The sequence below is a fragment of the Eretmochelys imbricata genome, chromosome 1 (genome assembly GCF_965152235.1).
Source record: "Eretmochelys imbricata isolate rEreImb1 chromosome 1, rEreImb1.hap1, whole genome shotgun sequence".
Taxonomy (NCBI): domain Eukaryota; kingdom Metazoa; phylum Chordata; order Testudines; family Cheloniidae; genus Eretmochelys; species Eretmochelys imbricata.
The window spans coordinates 28,840,843-28,861,008 of record NC_135572.1 but is presented as its reverse complement, the minus strand read 5'-3'; the positions used below and the strand labels follow the sequence as shown (position 1 = coordinate 28,861,008).

The following is a 20,166-nucleotide window of genomic DNA, read 5'->3' as shown; positions in this document are numbered from 1 at the left end:
TTACCTTGTGAAACCTTTATTTCACTCACCCAGACTGGCACACGGCTTTGTAAGGAATGTGACCCTGAACATATTGTGAGCACTAAATTAGAATTTTGGTTTTGGGGTATTTCTGGCAAACCACCATTTTGTTGTATAGTTGCTTGCGAAGGGCTGACGGAGATTTCTGAGTCTATTGCTCTAGGCATTCTAGATGACATCTGTACTTCCAGAATGCTTTGTTCTTCCTCCAATATATTTGTACTGCACTGTAAACGGTCACCTTCCACAATCCTATTTGCTTCATTTCCAAGAACTGGAGTTTCAGTAAGCTCCTTGTGCTTATTCAATGTCACAACAGGTAATTCTTCAAAACACAAGTTCTCTCTTCTCAGTTCCACAACGTCTTTTACTGAATGTTCAGTCAGGAGAGTCTCATTTTCTGTAATCTGTGTTGTAAGTAGCTGATAAAATGAACCCTGTTCTTCCAATGAACTCAGAGTTGGACTCCGCAGGTTTTCCACTGAAGACTGGAGATTAGTATTCTTTATATTTCTCGCCAGCCCCCCATATTGGTCTCCAAAAGGTGAAAAGTAGTTCTCATTCTCTGATTTTTTAATTTTAGAATTTTGTTCAAATACAATGCGAAGACCTGTTGGTGGTTCAGTTCTCTGTCTGTGCTCATTCAGGGTAGATTCCAACTGAAGAGGGTGAAAAGATTCTTCAGAACCTGCTTGAAAAGTCAGACTGTCAGAAAAGTCTAACTACATACAATAGAGTTTACAAAAAGAAGGAAGCCATGGTCTAGAAAGTAGCTATTTATGCATTTAAGAAAAGCATAGTAAAATAGGCAACAATGTTTTAAATATAGTAATTTCATTCCAGTACATAATATTCACATTTATTAAGATATTACAGTGTTTTTTATGTCAATTTGGTGAATTAGAATGAAATTCTAGATAGCCAAATATCCAAATCATAAAAAAACTGAATACCAGGAAAGTATCTTCATTTAAAAATAAAGTTATTTTACATAAAATAATTTTGGTTTCTTTTAAACACGATCTCTAATAGATTTATATTTCTTGACATAGTAACTTGTCTTTTTCTTTAATGTTTAGGACCACATTCTCTGCTGGTGTAAGCTGGCACAACTACACTGAAGTCAATAGAGCTGCACCAATTTATACCAAGCAGAGAATTTGGCCCTTGGAAGCCACTCTCAATTAGAAAGCCGTAGCATTTCAGGCCTCTCTGACAGTGTCTCTAAAGGAAGCAAAAGAGAAAAAATCATTACTGGTACTGTATACAGTAACAGTAGAAAAAGCATCCAAATCAGAACACAGCCTGTTCTTTCTTATGAAGGCCAATTACAGCAGGTGGTTATTCTCACTTGGATTTCCCTTAAGATCTACACATACAAAACAAGTTATACTTAGGAGTCACTTAGATATTACAGCAATGGGATTATATCTATCTAATAAGAGGTTTTGATTCTATTTTTTTTTTAACTGAGAATATTTGGAAGTTAGCAGATAAGCATTCTTTCAAATATACATGTCTCTAAACATGGTGATAAGATACCATTGATAAGCAGGCTCATGTCACACACACAAATAGACTTTGTGATATGCAGACAACTTTCAAAATATTTCTGTATGGCCAAATCCTGCAAGCCTTAACACAAGCAAAACATCTGTAGTTTTACTTGAGTAAGGGGTCATCCCATGGTGAACAGCAGCAGCAAAAAAATTAAAGTCCACAGGAACAACTCATACTTTGAGATTAGTCATTGCTTTAAAAAAACTTCAGATGACAGACCTAAAATTTGATCTACCTTAAAAGTGTTCATAGTAATGCATGTCACATAATTTTATTTGTTGTATTTTCAGTACATGAAATAATTGGTTTTGGAGAGAGGGAATTTACAAGGATTCAGAAAATAATGATTTAAGCTAAAATTACAAATTTAAATTCTACCCTTAAGTAACTATTATGTCTAGATATTGAGCATCATGCATTCCGCATTTGGATCTCTTCAATACCCAGAGACAGCAAGGTGAGTTACACAGAATGTGTGCCCACACCTTTAAAAAGTGAACAGTGTATTTTTTCCTTTTGTTTGAGAGCACTGTATCAGTAAATAAGCAGTATCTATACATTAGAGAGTGGCCTGAATATAAAAATTACATATGCTCTCAAAGGAAACATGTACCAAAGTCAACAGTCAATTTTAATAATTGGGAAGGCAAACAACTGGATTGTGTAATTCCTGGGAATATCACCCAACAGCAGAAAAACTAAGGAACCAGGTCTGTGGACACAGTCTTGTTAAACAGCAATGGGGGCACAGAGTAAGAGCTAAGCTATGACATTGCAGAGAAGACAGTGTATATAACAAACAGCTAGCAGTGTCACACTAACTTCAAGAGAACACAATTGCAGGGGACCAAACAACTATAAATGTCCACGTTTAGACATTAAAAACAGATCCATACCCAGAGTAACAGTTTCCTTAATCGACTCCTCTGCTTGTGATGTAGTATTGTTTAGCTTCTTTGTATTAAGGGAAGAATGAAGATTGTAACTTCTCGCTTTCAAGCTAGAGGTTGTGGCTTCAGGAAATACAGATGTGTCTTGACTTTGGATTGAGAAAGCTAAACTCTAGTAGCAGAAGAATCATGGCAAAGAATTTAGTTATTGATCATGGTTAAATATTCTCAGAAATATAATACAAGAGAAAAACTGCAACAGTAATTTTTAATTTTTCTTTCAGATCCATTTCTATCACAAACAGCAAATTATTGTGAAGTGAACTACATTGTCAGTTCTAGATAAAAACACAAAGTTGCCATTATATTTTCTGTAAATGTCAAAAGATTAAGTTTCTAATCACACAACACTGTAACCTTACATAAATTGCATGCCAAAGCATTCCCTTATTTCAAAACTGTGTGTAACACCTTGTTGAAATCCTTGCTGTCTTCAGAAATCCTATGTTGAGAAAGAGATGACGAGATATCAAAGTCAGGACTTGGTTCCAAAGGTTGAAAAGGCGGACATTGAAAGTTAGGGAAATTTCTTTCTATATCAGAAAAATCGAGTCCAACTGCTGGAGCTTTAAAAAAAAAAGTGGAAAATTTATTTTAAAAAAATGAAAACATGGCACCTACACCTCAGGTGCTACAAATGTAATGCATAAGATTTAAAAAGTTTATGAATAGTTTTGCAAGTATTTTGTGTTAATACAGGCTATTTACATCACTGTCTCTCTGAAGTGATGCATGTGTATACACTACCAATACAGGTTGTGCTGAGTCAATTCAAAGTAAAAACTAAGATTGTTTTAAAGTATTCTGGGACAGTGACAAACTAAAATGCTGAAGCTAAACACTAAGTAAAAAGAAAAGGAGTACTTGTGGCACCTAAGAGACTAACAAATTTATCTGAGCATAAGCTTTCGTGAGCTACAGCTCACTTCATCGGATGCATGTAGTGGAAAATACATGTAGCTCACGAAAGGTTATGCTCAAATAAATCTGTTAGTCTCTAAGGTGCCACAAGTACTCCTTTTCCTTTTGCGGATACAGACTAACACGGTTGCTACTCTGAAACCTGTCAACAAACACTAAGTAGTAATTCATGATCATACTCTCATACTTTCATGCATAGTCTTCTAATTTGAAGGCATAGAGTATTAACAAAAACATAAAGGATATATAAATAAATGCTATATAAATTACACCTCATTTTCTTTAAAAGATTTGGTTTAAATACTAGTATTTACTATTTACCGTTACCTGTACATGTGTGTGTTTTCCACTACAGACTGAGATAAATCAGTGGCAAAAAATATCTTGAAACCACCCAATTATCCTACCAGCTGCATATGCACAACTTCCTCTGAAGCCAGTGGAAATTGCACATATGCAACTGACTATATAATTGGGCCTCTGATCTTTTTGGCATTTGGCCACAGGGTGCAGAATATCAGCAGAACAGGGAACATCAACATGTATATTATCTAGTGATTAACAAAATGTAATTAAAGTTTGAATACAGATTAAATGCATGTTCTTGTTAAACTCCTTCTCACAGTATACTTCTAGTTCTTGTATTCAGTCTCCATATTCTAAACAGGTTATTACCATGGAAAGATGTACTGTGTTCAGGTAACCAGTTCAAATCTTTCGTATATTTGTCTATGATCTGCTGAATTTGACTTCTATTAGAGATAAAATTCTCTTCTGCAGGCAGATGAAATTCAGAAACTTCAGAAGAATTCTCTTGCCTCTGCTGAGCAGTGGTAGGTGTTAGAGATGCTAAAGAGTCCCAAGGGCTGCTTGCTGTTTCTCTCAATATCCTATCCTCTGCACTATTTGAAGATAACTCTGGAAGATAAACCATAAGTCTGACACCCAGTTTTTCAAATAAGCCCCTTAAGTGAACTTGTCTGAAAATAAACTTTTGACAGCCTTGAAACAGTGTAAACTGAAGATTTGAAAAAATGATGGTCTTCTATCACAATTCTCTCCCATACAAAACTTAAAAGTAATTTCTATAAATCTACATTGACAATACCTAATCACATAATGCTTGATGGAGCGTAGCAACTTCAAAGGATGAAGATCTTTACCCTCTCTCTCAGGTACATATGTGGCCCGCAATGCCACAGCATCTGAGTGCCCCACAGTGTTTTAGTGTACCCTTAAACACACATTATGTAGGGCAGTGTCAGTTTGCCATTTAAAAAATTTACATAACACGACCGGTAAAAGTGTTATTAAATATTTTCAGAAATCTTGAATCAGAAGACTATATTCAAAAAGAATAAAGAAAAGTTAGGTCTCATAATGCTAACTCAGTCACACCCATGTGAATGAAGAACAGGAGGACTTGTGGCACCTTAGAGACTAACACATTTATTTGAGCACAAGCTTTCGTGAGCTGCAGCTTACTTCATCGGATGCATTCAGTGAAAAAAAACCCATGTGAATGTTTCATGTTTACTAACTTGTCATATCTAGAATATTGAGGAAAATATCTGACTTGTATTGTTCAAAGTAACTCAAGACCATGGAATTTCTTCCCAAAATGAGATTTTCCCAGAAAATTATGAACATATAAAAATGAGGAATTAAAATACTGTATCAGACCTGATAAAACCATACCTCTAAGGCTTGCTACAAAGTGTATGCTATGAAAAAACATCTGAAGTTTGTGATCACTGTTCAGACAAATTGTCAAGTAATACTGAAACTCACAGATCAGGGGTCGGCAACCTTTTAGAAGTGGTGTGCAGTCTTCATTTATTCACTTTAATTTAAGGTTTCGCATACCAATAATACATTTTAACATTTTTAGACTCTATAGACTCATTTTTAGACTCTCTCTCTAAGTCTATATATTATATAACTAAACTATTGTCATATGTAAACAAGGTTTTCAAAATGTTTAAGAAGCTTCATTTAAAATTAAATTAAAATGATGATCTTACACTGCCGGCCCGCTCAGCCCGCTGCTGGCCTCAGGTTCCATTCATCTAGGCCGGCAGCGGGCTGAGCGGGGCCGGCGGCCAGGACCCCAGACCAGCAGTGGGCTGAGCAGCTCAACCCACTGCCGCTCAGCCCGCTGTCGGGCTCGGGTCCCGGCCCTGTCCACGTAAGAGTAGGTACCTACGTTCTCCCTGGTTCTAGCCATTCTCTTCCTCTCTCTCTGCACTGAGAGGAGGGTGGGAGTGCGCTGAGCACAGGGCTGTGGGTTGGGGTGCAGGGTCTGGCCAGCAGCTAGAATGAGGGAGGGGGCTCAGGGTTGGGACAGGAGGTTTGGGTGTGGAGCGCTTACCAGGGCAGCTCCCATTTGGTGTGAGGGGTGCAGGTGGGAATGTGGGGGTGTGTGTGCGCGCAGGACCTCCTGTCTGGTGCTCAGGGTGGGATGTGGGGGATGCAAGAGTCAGGGCATGAGGTGTGGGGGTGTGTGAGGAGGGTGCCAGAGTCAGGGCATGGGGTGTGGGGGGTGCCGGAGTTAGGGCAGGGGGCTGGGTATGTGTGGGGGTGCCAGAGTCAGGGCAGGGGGCTGGGGGTGTGGACTGGGGTCGTGGGGGTGCTCCCAACCCCCTGCCCTGAGCGGCTCACGGCAGGGGGCTGGAAGGGATACCCCGATTCCACCCCCTTCCCCAAGGTCGCCGGAGCAGAGAGCGCACTGCAGCTCCACTTTTCCCTCTCCCCCTCCGTAGCCGCAGGGACGGAGAGGAGGAGGGGCAGGAACCCAGCACACTGGGGGAAGAAGCAGGGGGAGGGGGAAGCTTGCCTGCCCTGCAAGGAGAGATCGGGGGGGAGGGGGGGACGGAGAAGAGCGGGCCGGGCAGGATTTTTAATGACATGCTACTGTAGACAGCAGCGTGCCATTAAAAATCAGCTCTCGTGCCCTCTTTGGCACGTGTACTACAGGTTGCCGACCCGTCATAGACAGAGCAAAGACTTACTGTAGAAGAGCAAAGACTTACTGTATGTGCATGTATGAAATGTTAAATTCCTTTTCTGAGCAAACAATTTATAGTTTGCCTTTTTTCAGTTTTGCCAACCTGAAAACCAGAGGTACTTCAAACAGTACTTGTAACTTCAGTTGCCATTTGCCAAAACTAATGTAGTTGTAGTTAACTTGCTAATATATTCAGCTTTCTTGAAAGTCAAATAAAGCTACAACCATAGAACATGCATTCCATTTTATCTATGCTCTATTTCAGAGGGCAACATTAACAAGGCTTAAGTAAAGTTTCACATTAATCAATCTTCTTTCAGAAGAACTCACTAATGTCAAAGTATTAGATTCATTTTCCTTTATAATATTGTAAATAAAATCCAGTTTATAAGAAAAAAACATTTACCAGTGTTAGCACGGCTTAGGTCCAACTTTTCACCGGTTAAAAAACTGCCAGTGGAAATGGTTGTTGAAGACAAATAATCACAGGCTGCCTCTCGTGCACAAGCCTGTGGAGCAAAACTGGCTGTCCATCCTTTAGAAAGTTCTACCTAGGGTCAAGAAACTATAACTATAGCATTGTGTATGAACAAGACAAATTATTTAAAATACAAACACTTAATTTTGAGCTCAGTTCAAGTGTAGGAACCTTCATTATTTGAAGACTCAGGCAAAATAAAGGTTCATCATTGCTCAGTACAAAAATTTCTCACACATGCATGCGTGCGTACACCCCCCCCCCCCCACACACACACACCCCCACACACAGCACACAACCACATTCTCAGGATCCGTTATATTGCTTCCCAGAACTGTATATAGATCATACACCATGTAAACCAGGTGATCTACTGGTGCTCAGATTTGGCTATTTCTCATCATAGATCCACTTCAATAATAAAAGAGCAGATCTCAGAGGAACAGAAGTGTAGTATAGGAAAGCCTCCATGTTCATTTTATAGGTGACCTGCAAAGGAAGACTGCTGGGTTTGTGCCTTTTTTGTTTCTTTATGTCATATAAATGGGGCCTGGAAAGGTTTATTTTATTTTTTAGAAATTGCGTTTTGTTTTAAATTGTAAAAATATCAGGGATACAAAGTTCTCTCCCCTGTTTTTGCTGGACAAATCCTTAGGAGACCAGAAAAGCTGGAATAAGTGCTTTCTTAGTCCTGAACTGAAAGGGACAAGATATTTGAATATTTCAAAGATTTTGCTGCTGTCTTTTTTAAAGTGTTAACAAAACAGGTTTAAATTACTTAAAAACCCTTTCATCCATTAGCTGCTCAGAAACTTGTAATATTCACACCACTTCTCCAGTAGTCTATGAAAACTTGCAGGAAATAAAGGGTAAACAAGACCTGAATTTCTACTGAAAAAAGAAGCAGAATTGCATGTGTGTTTTACACATCACAAAGCAACAAAATTATGGTATAAATAACTGCCCCCACAAAACACTTTGCAGGTCACCTTCAAATTCATATTTCAAATAAATAAAAAAGGTTTAGGATATACTAAGACAGTCAACTGAATTTAAGTAGTATAGTTATTTTAAAAGACATGCTATATTAATTTCCAGCATAACTAACCGTACTATCAGGTCTAAATGATGGCTGAGAATCTGTAATTACTCCCCTTCCAATGTCAGCAGCATAAATTGGTAAATCTTGACCCATGACAACAGAATCCTTGGGGCTGGCTGTAAATCAAGAACAGGAAACAGCTAAAAGTCCAACATTACCAAACTTTGAACACTAGATGGCAACCAGACTTAATCCTGCTGCCTCAGTTCCTATATAACTTGTTGACTTCTGTTCATGTTTACCTCTTCTTTATCGACTATAAAAAAAAACTATCTGATCCATTGTGTTACCTCCAGGAACAGCAATTGCACTGGTAAATACAGAGTGCTTCTCCTTAGTTGGCTTTTCTACAATTTACAAATGCGAACGATACATTCTTTTTTGCAAAATATTATCTGAAGAACTTAATCAGTGGGGGAAGTATGCCATCAAAAGTTAGAGAAAGAAAACTGTTACGTAGAACAGTGGTTCTCAATCAGGGGTATGTGTACCCTTAGGGGTACGTAGAGGTCCATCAACTCATCTAGATATTTGTCTAGTTTCACAACAGGCTACATGAAAAGCATTAGCGAAGTCAGTATAAACTAACATTTCAATTTATTTTATAATTATATGGTAAAAATGAGAAAAGCAATTTTTCAGTAATAGTGTGCTGTGACACTTTTGTATTATGTCTGATTTTGTAAGCCAGCAGTTTTTAAGTGAGGTGAAACATGGGGGTATGCAAGCCAAATTAGCCTCCTGAAAGAGGTACAGTAGTCTGGAAAGATTGAGAATTACTGATCTAGAAGGCCAAGAGCTCCCCCTTTGAGGCAAACTAGAGAATGTACTCTCAGATCTCACCTCCCAATCTCTGAAGTAGAAACACAAAGACTGGTGCAGATAAAGATTGGTGGAGTGATAAATAATGAGGACAGGGCAGTAATACAAAGTGATCTGGATCGCTTGGTAATGTGGGCCCATTTAAACAAAATGTGATTTAATACAGTCAATAATGCCTTTATGGGCAGATATTTTGGATTAAAGTGGATAGCTAGGTAAAATGAAAATGGATCAGAAAAGGAACAATGTTCAGTTAGCAGTTTTGACTGGGATAACAACGTGGAAGTAAAATCACATCTGGAATAATGCTAGCAGGGTTGTTTGGGATTGGGGGCTGAGCAGATGAACATGGATTGGAGCTTAAGGCTGGAAAATTTAAGGTGTTTATATATAACGTCTAGTTACTATTTTAAACCAAAATACCAAAACCCACAGCTATCTATAAATTGCCTACCCCTTAACACATTCAGATTTTTTTTTTAAAAAGTGTCTTTAGTCAGTATCTTGTTAAAACCAGAGTTATTCAAAGGAAAATATATGGTTGGCAGGAGTACCAAATTCAGTCCTGAAATCCAGGACCACATGGATGAAAGCATCTAAGACCACAATTACCACCCATACGATAGGTGGTTCGGTTCCTTGAGGAAGTCACCATAATATGGAGGAATAAATCTAAGGGAAACTCCCTAAAATACGATCTATAAAACTGAGTATTACATTTAAATGTATGTAGAGTCAAGCGTGCGTGCGAGAGACACACACGCACACTTCAGACCCACTGTACATCCTCTAACAAATCAGGCCAGACATAGTTAAAGAGCTGTATATTTTACAATGATAAAATAACTACATATACCTTAAAAAAAGATGGATTCTCCCACCTGGCTCATGTGAACTACTAGCATCCACCACCAGTCTTTCATGCCAAGAACTGCTTAGTTGGTTAGTGTATCTTGGGTTCTCATTAGAATCTCGTACTTTGCAGTTTGCTATGGATAAGTCTCTTTCCTCATGAACAGATTCACTGTTGCACATGCCAGACATCAGGTCTTCCACAGATGAAATGAGAGAAGCTTCTCCACCAACGGAATCTGTCTTATCTGAATTTGAAAGAATTTTTACTTACTAGAGATAAGAGGTAATGTTTCATAAAAAGACGTGCTGTGTTGAAACGCGCATTTTGAACTACAGAAATACAGTACTGAATTTGTAAAGTGTTCGATTTCAATTAAAATGTTTAGCACTTGCTAAAATGCATTTAATTTCTAGGTTTAATTTAAAGTGATACTGTGAACTTGAACTCTAGTCAATTAAAAAAATTAAAACTAATTTACTGAGTCCCTCTGCCCATTTGTGTAGTTTTAGAACCAGGTTTTCCTAGTTTTGAAAGACCTAAGCAATTAAGGAAGCTACCTGACTTTTCAGGGGATACAACAGTGAAATGGACAGTCTACAAAGTATTGTCTAATGTTCAGAGTACATAAAGAGAAATACTGTTTCCGATCATAGACATGTAGGACTGGAAGGGACCTTTAGAGGTCATCTAGTCCAGTTCCCTACACTGAGGAAGGACTAGGTATTGTTTAGATCATCCTTGAAAGGTGTTTGTCTAACCTGCTCTTAAAAAACTCCACTGATGGAGATTTAACAACCTTCCCTAGGTAATTTGTTCCAGTGCTTAACCACCCTGACAGTTTTTCTTAATGTCTCACCCAGGGGCAGGCAATCTGCGGCACGCGAGCTGATTTTCAGTGGCACTCATACTACCCGAGTCCTGGCCACTGGTCTGGGAGGCTCTGTATTTTAATGTAATTTTAAATGAAGATTCTTAAACATTTTAAAAACTTTATTTACTTTATATAACTAAACTATTGTTGTATGTATTAAAGACTTCTAGAAAGAGACCTTCTAAAATCGTTAAAATGTATTACTGGCACGCAAAACCTTAAATTAAGAGTGAATAAATGAAGACTCGGCACACCACTTCTGAAAGGTTGCTGACGCCTGGTCTAACTTAACTGCCTTGCTGCAATTTAAGCCCATTACTTCTTATCGTGTCCTCAGTGGTTAAGGAGAACAATTTATCACCCTTTGTATAAATACAAAATAAATACCTGAACCTCAATAAAGCTACAGCTGAGACCCCTGCTTCACCCTCAACCACCTCAAAGTCTTAAAAGAAAAATGCTCATTTCTTACTTCAGGAATTATATTTCAAGCACACCAGAACATCTAGTAAGTTTTGTTGCTTTTTTTTTTACCTGTAAAAGAAACTTTGCCACTCCTTGGCGTGTCTAGCTCTGGTATTACACTTAGTTCATGTTGTTCCAAATCTAGCCCTAACTTGATTTTAGCCAGAGGCGGTTTTGAAGTTTGCCATCTCTGTTCTCTTCCCAGAATTCTTTGAGACTGCTCTGTAATATAAAAATAAATGTTCTGCAATTTACATTTTTGCAACATACTATAAGCAGTTGAAGATCCAATTTGAGGGAAGGGAAAAAAGAAAGCAATTATAATTGAAAAACTGAGCAGCAGCATTATAATATGATAAATGGCCTCACCGATTTGCTCAGCTTGACTGATGCTTTGTGAAAGCCATCTGTTTTCATCATATTTGTTCATATCACCACAATTAACTTCTTGAGATTTATTTTCTGCATCTTTGAAAAGGTAAGTCATCAGATTGAAGTGATCAGACTTCTGTATTTCTGTCATCTCTCTGTACGTGACAGATTCTTCTGTCTTAAAAAAGGAAGTAACAGTGGCTAAGATAATTTTCACACCCATTTTACTAAACCTCTATTTTTTTCCATGTGTACCAAATACACTATACCTCAGGACTTTCCAGAAGATGGAAAGAGAAAGGTTCTAAGAGCTCAACCCAGAAAAACATCTAAGCATGTGAATACTTGTTAAAAGTTAATTACTTGTGTGTTTAAGTGTTTTGCTGAATTGCGCCAAAATAATTTGTTTCTTGCAGGATCCAGTCCTGAAATAATATTTCTATTTGCTTCTCAGTTACCAACGATAGGGATTTTAATTCTCTGAAGACTCCACAAATGAAAGGCAGAGAACCAAAGCAGCGTGAAGTCATTCTTTATGATGCCTACTGTTCTAGACCGGTTTAAATAAAATAAGGCAAAAAAAGAGTTTCTGTATAGCCAGCTTTTATAAAGAGACTTGCTTAACTTGAAGATATTGTGGACCATATTGGATAGAGTTGAGCAAATAACGGAGTTTTTGGTTCAGTGGCTGAACCAAAATAAGTTCATTTTGAACCAAAATTGAATTATTTTGGTTTCTTGCTTAAATAAAATGGGTTGTTTCAAAATAAAATGTCAAAACAGCTCATTACACACACACACACACACACACACACACACACAGTCAAAGTGTTTCAACTTGCAAAAAAAAATGCACTCTTTTATTCCAATGAATTATTAGCTGAATTCAATTCTACCTTGAATAGTTTTAGTCACCCTGAACCATTGGTTTTCAGCAAATTTACTATCTGCTGAAAAATTTTCATCCAATTCTAATCTTAGAATGGTAACTAAAGAAATCCCTTAGGTGACTTTATGGACAAGTTTTATACTGGAAAAAATTGGCAACCTGGGAATTTTTAGTAAATGAAATTGATTCTGTAAGTTCAAACAAATTTTAATCATCAACGGTAGCTTAGTTCATAGACAATATGCTCTCTTTGCTATTACCCTCCTCCCGCCCCAACCTCCCCAAAAAAGGAAAATTCAGCAAAGAAAAAGCTTTAGAAAAGGCCCCATAGTTAGAGGGTTGGGGAGAGAGTTTTTCTTAGATTACAAGGGACAGTTATGAGTGCCCCAGCCTAAACCTTAATGGATATTTGTCCGTATCGCAAATATCACACTAAAGCTTTTTGCCTGCTCAGGAGAAGCTGCAAATTTAAAACAAGATTAGTTAGAATTGAGATGCAGAACAGGAAAGCTGCCTTTTGAAACAGATCAGCCTTTACAAATGTGAATTTTTAAATTCCTTTGTGAAATGAACAGGGGTTATTTTATATCGTTAAGTGATTAAAAAACAATTCAAAGCCAGAATGTTACTGCTATTCAGAAACAATTTAACAAAACAGAAGGCAATATAAGCAATTTTAAAATCAATTTTCCTGTTTGCAGGTATAAAAAGTGTAGCTCAGTTTTTTAAAACCGTTTACCTGACACAAGTGTTCATTATATCCTTAATGTTAGAGGTATCATTTAAAGGTTGTAAAGCTGAATAATGATGCCTGCAAATATTTCAAAAACTGTAACTACTTCAGTGAACACTACATTCAGAGTTCAAGCTAAGACAAACTTAGCACAGTTCCTGTATCCTTGGACAGACGAGCCACGAGAGCCTCTCTCTAACAGAACCACTGATTACAGATCACAAAGGTCACAGATCGCTAGTTTGAGTCTTAATTTCAATAAAGGAGAAACGCACATCCTCAAAGTCTGCACATTACATGGGGAACTCTGCTAATCGGCAAAGTCCACTCTGTAGCTTGGACACCTACTAGCAGACAACTCATTATACTACATTTACAAAACATACCTGTTTATTAAGAAAATCCTTCAAAGCCTCTTGTTGTCTCTGCATCTGTTCCTTCAATTTAGCCTGCTTATGTAAAAGCAGTTCTTCCTGCATTCTCTGCCTAGAAAGAAGAGCTTCTCTTTGTACATCCAGTTGCTCTTGCAGTTCTTTCAAATGGTCTTGCTGAGCCTGGATGCTCTCTGAAGAAGCTAGCACTCTCTCTCTTAACTTTAGTATATTGGAATAATTTAACAAAGATGTACCTCCATTTTTGGATGTCAACGACTCCTGGATTACCCCAGTCTCAGATTCACCAGGAAATAATGAAGTAAGTCGTTGAAAAGGCTGGGGGATAGTTTGTTCAAAGGTTGTCTTTATGCTGCTCTCTGTAGGTACCTGCTGGTATTCTGAAGAAGCAAATGATGCAGCCTGAGCTATCAGAGACCCCTCTGTTGCTGGCATATCAAGAAACATAAGCGAAGGCTGTTTTTGTGCTTCTGTCTCTATTAGTAGGTTTGACATCTTCGGAGACGTTACTGACTTTTTATCAAGGTCTAGGGTTTTTGAAGGCTCAGATGACTCTTCTGTGGGCAAAGCTGAACTGTCCCGTTGTATCTGCGCTTCTGTTTGCATCATAACTGAAGCATCTTGTGAAGTCATCATGACTGACCCTCGCAGCTTCTGGGATTCTGACAACTCTCTGACCTGATGATCAGAAGGATCCAACATTTCCATCTGTTCTTGTGAAGGGTAATTCTGTTGTGGCAAATGAAACTGCCTTTGCTCCAACTGCAAGGCCTCTATAGATTGTATCTGTCTACTAGAGCCCATGTTATGCCTTTGCTCGTCATCTCTCTGTTCAAATGACTTTTCCAACACAAAAGGTGTTCTTGAATGTGTGGTTAATGGCGGAACATATTCTTGTACATGAACTTGCATAGATGACTGGTTAGCTGATGGATGATCTCTATGAAGCACTGCCGGACCACGCATTTGTAAAACTGATTCACAGGTAGTTGGTTTTAAGTTAATAAATCTTGACTGCAACGTAACCGCAGAGCCTAATGGCATAGAAATAGATGGATATCTTTGCTTCAGCTTATTCTGATATTCCTGCAACTGTTTTCTGGCTTCTTCAACTGACTGTTTGTGCAATCTAAACAGAACAAAAACATTTCTTTCCTGTGTAGCATGAAGACAGTTTTCATTATTGGAACAGATTTCAATTACAAAATAATTCTCAAACAATCCAAGATATTAATTTTACCCAGGGAAAATACCTGTTTTGCAGTAGAAGACATTGTTGATAGTTACGAATCATCTGTATATGATTTTCTTCATTAGAACTGCTAGTTTCTGGCACTGCAGCAGTTTCAATCTAACAGGAAATGAATTGTTTAGGTGGGAAAATTCAAACACCACGTATAAAACCTATTAAATAAGATTAATGCTAGGCAGCATGTTCACTCTTACTCTAAAGCCAGCAGAAGCCACTCTGCATTAGTGCTTGTTTGAAAGTCCATGAAATTTCAGCTTGAGGCAGTGGAGCTGGGGTGCATTTCCTAGAGCAGCTGGTCTAAGGCTACATTCTCTCCTGCCAAAGTGGTATTATATACTAGCACATACTGTGGAAGTTAATGCTCTCAGTTGATCTGCCGCTTATTTCAGAGAGGTACAAGGGTCCAGCCACAGACTAGGGGACCAATGATCCAAGATGGCTGCATTTAAAGGAGGAATGGGGGTCTAGAAAGAAGATGCCTCAAGATCACTTAAGAGCAACCATTAGACCATACCCTTTCCATACCCTCATTCATCTCCCCCTCCTCCTGAGGTGATAATGTTTGGGGCTTCTATGTAGCCAAAAAGGCTTTTTTTTTTTTTTTTTTTTAAAGAGTAGTTTCCCTCTTCCCATGCGTTTCTGTACAGAAGAGAATGATATGGCTCACTGCACAAGTCAGCCACATGACCTTGGTTTTTGTGCATAAAAATGTTCTAATTTCCATGATAAATGTTCTATAATCCTGCAGAAATAAATCAATACCCAAAGTCTGTGGATGTCAAGCGAATCAGTGCTTACACATTAGCACAAATACATTTTGGAGCTAGGAAATCCTGCCTCACAGCAAACAAGTTGAAAATAAAGTTTAAACAATTACTCCAATTTAGTAATGGGAATCAGCTCTCAATTTTGATACAAAGTATTCTTACTTTACCTTTCAGAGTAACAGCCGTGTTAGTCTGTATTCGCAAAAAGAAAAGGAGTACTTGTGGCACCTTAGAGACTAACCAATTTATTTGAGTATGAGCTTTCGTGAGCTACAGCTCACTTCACGAAAGCTCATGCTCAAATAAATTGGTTAGTCTCTAAGGTGCCACAAGTAGTCCTTTTCTTTTTACTTTACCTTGTGTTCCACTTCCCTCTGTTGGTTCATAAGTGGATCAGGACTCCACTGCGACTGCTGAGCTTTCTCCTCTTGCTCTTTTTTCTTTATTTCCTCCAGCTGAGCCTGCATTTGGACATTCAGGAACTCTGCCTCTAAGCATATTCTCTTTTCTTCAATTTGCTTAAGCAAAATTAGCTGCTGCTGTTTTTGTTGCTCTATTCGCTCTATCTATCACAGAGAAATACTACAGTGATTCTCCAGAATTAAATGACAGAAGCATAAAACATAGTTAATTCTTATGTCCCAAATCACTTGCAGCGAAACCTACAATAGGCAATCCCTATTGCAAGAGACCTCTAAAAGTAGCCCTAAAGTTTACAGTATAATTTTGCTTGATTTTGACTAGAACAGATTCTTACTGTCTGTGTGGTGGTTGCTTTAAGTAAAATTTCACTGTACAGAGCTATATTACATATTGCTTCGAATAATTGCTATTAAACTGATAAAATAAAAGTGATCTATTCATTTCAGTTCTATTGACAATTTTCGGGTGGGAGGGAATGGGGGGACAAAGTCCCCATCTTGCAACTGAATTCAGAATAAGTGTACTTTGCAATTCTTTCGTGCTTTTCAAAGATTCTCAACACATTTTGCTAATGTTGATGCAAGTCTCACAATACCTCTGAAGTAGCTAAAAGGTACACAGCATAAATTGCACTTCACAAAACTCTGAAGTGGCTTATTTTTTTGGTCTACGAATTTGTTATGCACAAGTCACTGAAGTACCTGGGCACAACAGCAGCTCAAAACCCCTTGGGACAGGTAGTGAAGAATACAGAATCTATTTGAAATTGTTGCCAGGACACAGAGGTTAACACATACTCTTATACAACATGCCACAAGATCTTTAATGGTCACGGTCACATTCCGGGGTGCACTGCAGACCAGTGATGGGGTGTGTCACCACCTGCACTGCAAAGTCGGGCACCGCACAATGCTTTGCTGTTGTAGCTCACAAACATGAAAATCAGATCTTGAATATCTGTGTATAGCTACAGTCCCAGTACAGCGACTCTGACCCCAGCAGCCTGTCAGCGAAACACCTGCCATGCTCTGGGTTCCAGCAACCTTGGTTATTACTTGCAGGGTGGCCCCAGCAACTTCCAGTTCTAAATTTTCCCAAAAACTTGTGTTCTGTACTGTCCAGCCCTCTCCTGGGCAATTCAGTTATTAAAGGTCTGTTTTCCCATCGGGGTCAATATGCAAGTTTGCCACCTTAACTCGAGTTACCCTAAGAGTTCAATTTAAACACAAACACTGGACTAATTTTGATTAAAAAATAAAACAAGTTTATACTTGTGCTCACTTAAAATCTCTTTGTAGTTAAACAGGGTATTAAAGTCAGCAATTGTCACAAGAGAACTAAAGATAAAACTCTTTATAGCAGCTAAACCTTAAATTAGACTTGGTTCAAGGTAAAATCCTTACCACATGTTCCCATTGCTGACCAAATTCTTGGGTCAGAACTGCCCCCCTCCCCAAGGGCTGGTTCCTTTGTCATCTTAGGTTAAAGAGAGAAGTAGAGAGATAGGGAAAGAAAGAAAAATAACCTGGGGTGCTTTTGCCTCTCACCACTTTTATAGTCCAGTCTGCCTTTGAAATGCATTTTCCTGAGGGTTACCCCTAAAGTTACTTCTGGCTGTGGAGTCTCTGAAAGAGCTTCCATGTTGTTGCTTGCTAAAATGGGGATTAATATGTTCCTGCTCCCCTTCCTTGCCAAAGGATGGCCACTTGACCAATGATTGCCCATCAACTTTGATGACTCCTGGCTAGAGGAATCAGTTTTTCCATTGTCTTTGAGAAACAAGTTTACCTCCTCCTGCTGTCTCATGGAGACTGTTCACTACTTATATGTAAACTGAGGTAAACACACATTCCTTTGTTTAGGACAGACCTGTTTAACAACTTTTGCCTAATCAGGGCTGTGTGCGTTTGAACATGTGCTACCATCACCATACATCACTTCACATATAATGTTGCTACCATGATATTATTGACCATCAACTTGTTAGTTTTCAAATGATACTTCACAAGGCATATTTTGTACAAAGACTATTAGTAGAGTATATGGTGTGACCATGGGGGACTTTGCACAACAACTAAGTGTGGTATGTAACCTATCAGTTTTATAAGCTTCTGTACCAGATGACTGGAAGACAGCAATGTGACACCAATTTTTAAAAAAGGCTCCAAAGGCAATCCTGGCAATTACAGGCAAACTGGTTTAAACTATAGTAAAGAATAAAATAATCAGACATATAGATGAACACAATTTTTTTTTTTGGGGGGGGGAGGGGGGGGGAAGAGTCAACAGTTTTTGTAAAGGGAAATCACACCTCACAAATCTCTTAGAATTCTTTGCAGGGGTCAATAAACATGTGGACAAGGATGATCCAGTAGATATAGTGTACTTAGATTTTCAAAAGCCTTTGACAAGATCCCTCACTGAAGGCTCTTAAGCAAAGTAAGCAGCCATGGAATAAGAGGGAAGGTCTTCTCATAGATCAGTAACTGATTAAAAGACAAAGAAAGGGTAGGAATAAATGGTCAGTTTTCTAGAATGGAGAGAGATAAATATTGGTCCCCCACAGGGATCTGTACCGGGACCGTGCTGTTCAACATCTTCATAAATGATCTGGAAAAGTGGTAAACAGTGAGGTGGCAAAGTTGGCAGATGATATAAAATTACTCAGGATAGTTAAGTCCAAAGCAGACTGCGAAGAGTTACAATGGGATCTCACAAAACTGGGTGACTGGGCAACAAAATGGTAGATTATATTCAATGCTGGTAAAAGGTGAAGTAATGTACACTGGAAAATATAATCCCAAGTATACATATAAAATGATAGGATTTAAATTAGCTATTGCCACTCAAGAAAGATCTTGGAGTCTTTGTGGATAGTCTGAACACATCAGCTCAATCTGCAGCAGCAGTCAAAAAAGCTGATAATGTTAGGAATCATTAGGAAAAGGATAGATAAAATGACAGAAAATATCATAATTCCACTATATAAATCCATGGTACATCCATACCTTGAATACTGCATGCAGTTCTGGTTGTCCCATCTCACAAAAGATATATTAGAAATGGAAAAGGTACAAAGAACGGGTAACGAAAATGATTATGGGTTTGAACAGCTTCCACATTAGAAGAAAAGACTGGGACTGTTCAGCTCAGAAAAGAGATGAGTAAGAGGGTGGAGGATATGACAGAGATCTGTAAAATCATGAATGGTGTGGAGAATAGAAATGTTATTTACCCCTTCACATACCACAAGAAGTAGGAGTCATCCAATGAAATAGGCATCAGGTTTAAAAACAAACCTAAGGAAGTACTTCACATAATGCAGTCAATCTATACAACTCGTTGCCAGGGGATGTTGTGAAATCCAAAAGTGTAACTGGGTTAAAAAGAATTAGGTAAATTCACGGAGGATAGGTCAATCAATGGTTGTCAGCCAAGATGGTCAAGGAAAACCCTATGCCCTGGGTGTCCCTAAACCTCTGATTACAAAAGCTGGACTGGATGACAGGGGGATTGATCACTTGATAAAATTGCTCTGTTCGGTTCGGTCCATTCCCTCTGAAGCATCTGGCACTGGCCACTGTTGGAAGACAAGATACTTGGCTAGATTGACCACTGATCTGACTCAATATGGCCATTCTTAGATTTGAAATATAGCAAATATAATGTAAAGCACATGTTAAAGGATCCTGAGAAGTTTAAAAAAAAACAAAAAAAACCCCACATACCTGTTTTTGTCTCTCTATTTCCGTTCTAATTTTGGCTGCTTGTTCCTGAGGGTGGATTAGGACTGAATTTCCAGCTATAACAGTATGCTCCAACGTTTCTGGAGATTCTGAAACACATGTATATATTTAACAGATAGCACAGTCAGGAATATTACTCATGTCGGGGCTTGGGAACTACTAGCCAGAACACTAAAAACGTAGGTATTACAGGTCAACCCAGTGTTTCATCTGGGGGTGGGTTTCCCTAATTGAGTCTAAGGAAAACACCCTAATGAGAAGTTCCTCCTCCAACATCCCCACTGGCTCCTGGGAAGGTGGAAATTGGCACTTCCCACCACCTAGAGTTCTGTCCCTGAATCTTGTAGAGGGGCCCCATCTTTTATATTGGTTGGGGTTTAATAGCAACTTCTAAGATGGAGAGCTTCATCTTTCTCCTTTTCACTGTTCTCCCAGATGCAGGGAGATGGGGAAGGGGCTTCTCTTCCTCCACACACGCTCCTGAAGCAGTATTTACACTTTCCAACCCACCATCTTCCTAGCTGCTAAAGAAGAACAGC

General features: G+C 38.6%; 1 protein-coding gene and 1 non-coding gene across 8 annotated transcripts in view; both read right to left on the bottom strand.

The window, feature by feature from the left end:
- CEP295 (centrosomal protein 295) overlaps positions 1–20,166 on the bottom strand; it is a 54,932-nt gene that overhangs the window by 8,359 nt on the left and 26,407 nt on the right. For 6 of the 7 annotated variants that reach the window (XM_077808060.1, XM_077808068.1, XM_077808113.1 and 3 more), the window contains 13 exons: positions 19,610–19,716; positions 15,815–16,024; positions 14,693–14,790; positions 13,434–14,568; positions 11,423–11,603; positions 11,123–11,275; positions 9,743–9,961; positions 8,046–8,155; positions 6,866–7,010; positions 4,128–4,370; positions 2,943–3,097; positions 2,478–2,643; positions 30–712 (listed from right to left, as the gene is read on the bottom strand). In XM_077808060.1, coding sequence (XP_077664186.1) covers positions 30–712; positions 2,478–2,643; positions 2,943–3,097; positions 4,128–4,370; positions 6,866–7,010; positions 8,046–8,155; positions 9,743–9,961; positions 11,123–11,275; positions 11,423–11,603; positions 13,434–14,568; positions 14,693–14,790; positions 15,815–16,024; positions 19,610–19,716 — 3,605 coding nt within the window. The remainder of the gene's footprint in view (positions 1–29; positions 713–2,477; positions 2,644–2,942; positions 3,098–4,127; positions 4,371–6,865; positions 7,011–8,045; positions 8,156–9,742; positions 9,962–11,122; positions 11,276–11,422; positions 11,604–13,433; positions 14,569–14,692; positions 14,791–15,814; positions 16,025–19,609; positions 19,717–20,166) is intronic. The other variant, XM_077808076.1, reaches the window with a different exon arrangement.
- Positions 7,264–7,346, bottom strand: LOC144259735 (small nucleolar RNA U2-19). Its single transcript, XR_013344882.1, has one exon. It is a non-coding gene; the product is annotated as a small nucleolar RNA U2-19 (small nucleolar RNA).